Below are 719 nucleotides of genomic sequence, written 5' to 3'. Positions count from 1 at the left end.
GTGTCTCTTATAAAGGAAAAGACCAAAGTTGTTGAGCCCTTGGACTATGAGAACGTTATTGCCCAAAGAAAAACTCAGATTTACAGCGACCCGCTCCGAGACCTGCTTATGTTTCCAATGGAAGATATATCTGTGAGTCCACTAGTACTTCTTCAAAATTGCATTTTTCAGGCTGGTTCTATAGCGAGAATATTCTGTGTCTTCTAGATCTCCGTGATCAGTCGTCAGCGCCGAACAGTCCAGTCCACTGTGCCAGAAGATGGTGAGAAGAGGGCCCAGAGTTTGTTTGTCAAAGAGGTAAGAGGCTCAGAGGCCACAGAAGAAAAGTCATTATTCATTCATTTAATAAATACTGTAATTAAAATACTCCAGTGGAAATGGAAAACAAAATTACTAGAATTTAACTGACCTACATAACAAGTCTATTTGATGTGACATAGAGGATACAGCTTAAATACTTTTACAAGTAGCTTGTATTCTTAGTCTTTTCTTATAAACTTGAATACTCTTTGGACTTGAAGTCAGAGAGTCCAAGAGAACATGTGAATTGGGATTTATTACCACCAACTGGTTTAGGAAGACACAGTTAATCCCCAAAGGAAGATCTCAGTACTAGCATGCCCCAGATGATTTTTAAAAGTCTGTTAGCTTATTGCTGCTGCTGCTGCTTAGTCGCTTCAGTCATGTCCAATTCTTTGTGACCTCATGGACTGTAGCCC

General features: G+C 39.8%; 1 protein-coding gene across 1 annotated transcript in view; it reads left to right on the top strand.

Moving 5' to 3' along the window:
- The first annotated feature begins 6 nt into the window (after nt 1-6).
- Nucleotides 7-719, top strand: part of LOC104999974 (dedicator of cytokinesis protein 11-like) — a 15,115-nt gene continuing 14,402 nt past the window's right edge. The window contains exons 1-2 of the mRNA XM_010855605.1: nt 7-132; nt 208-297. Of these exons, the coding sequence (XP_010853907.1) occupies nt 109-132; nt 208-297 (114 nt within the window). The 5' untranslated portion in view covers nt 7-108. The remainder of the gene's footprint in view (nt 133-207; nt 298-719) is intronic.

Source organism: Bison bison, unplaced genomic scaffold, assembly GCF_000754665.1.
Source record: "Bison bison bison isolate TAMUID 2011002044 unplaced genomic scaffold, Bison_UMD1.0 scf7180017864367, whole genome shotgun sequence".
Taxonomy (NCBI): domain Eukaryota; kingdom Metazoa; phylum Chordata; class Mammalia; order Artiodactyla; family Bovidae; genus Bison; species Bison bison.
Note: the sequence above shows the minus strand (reverse complement) of the source record. Positions and strands in the feature narration are given on the sequence as shown.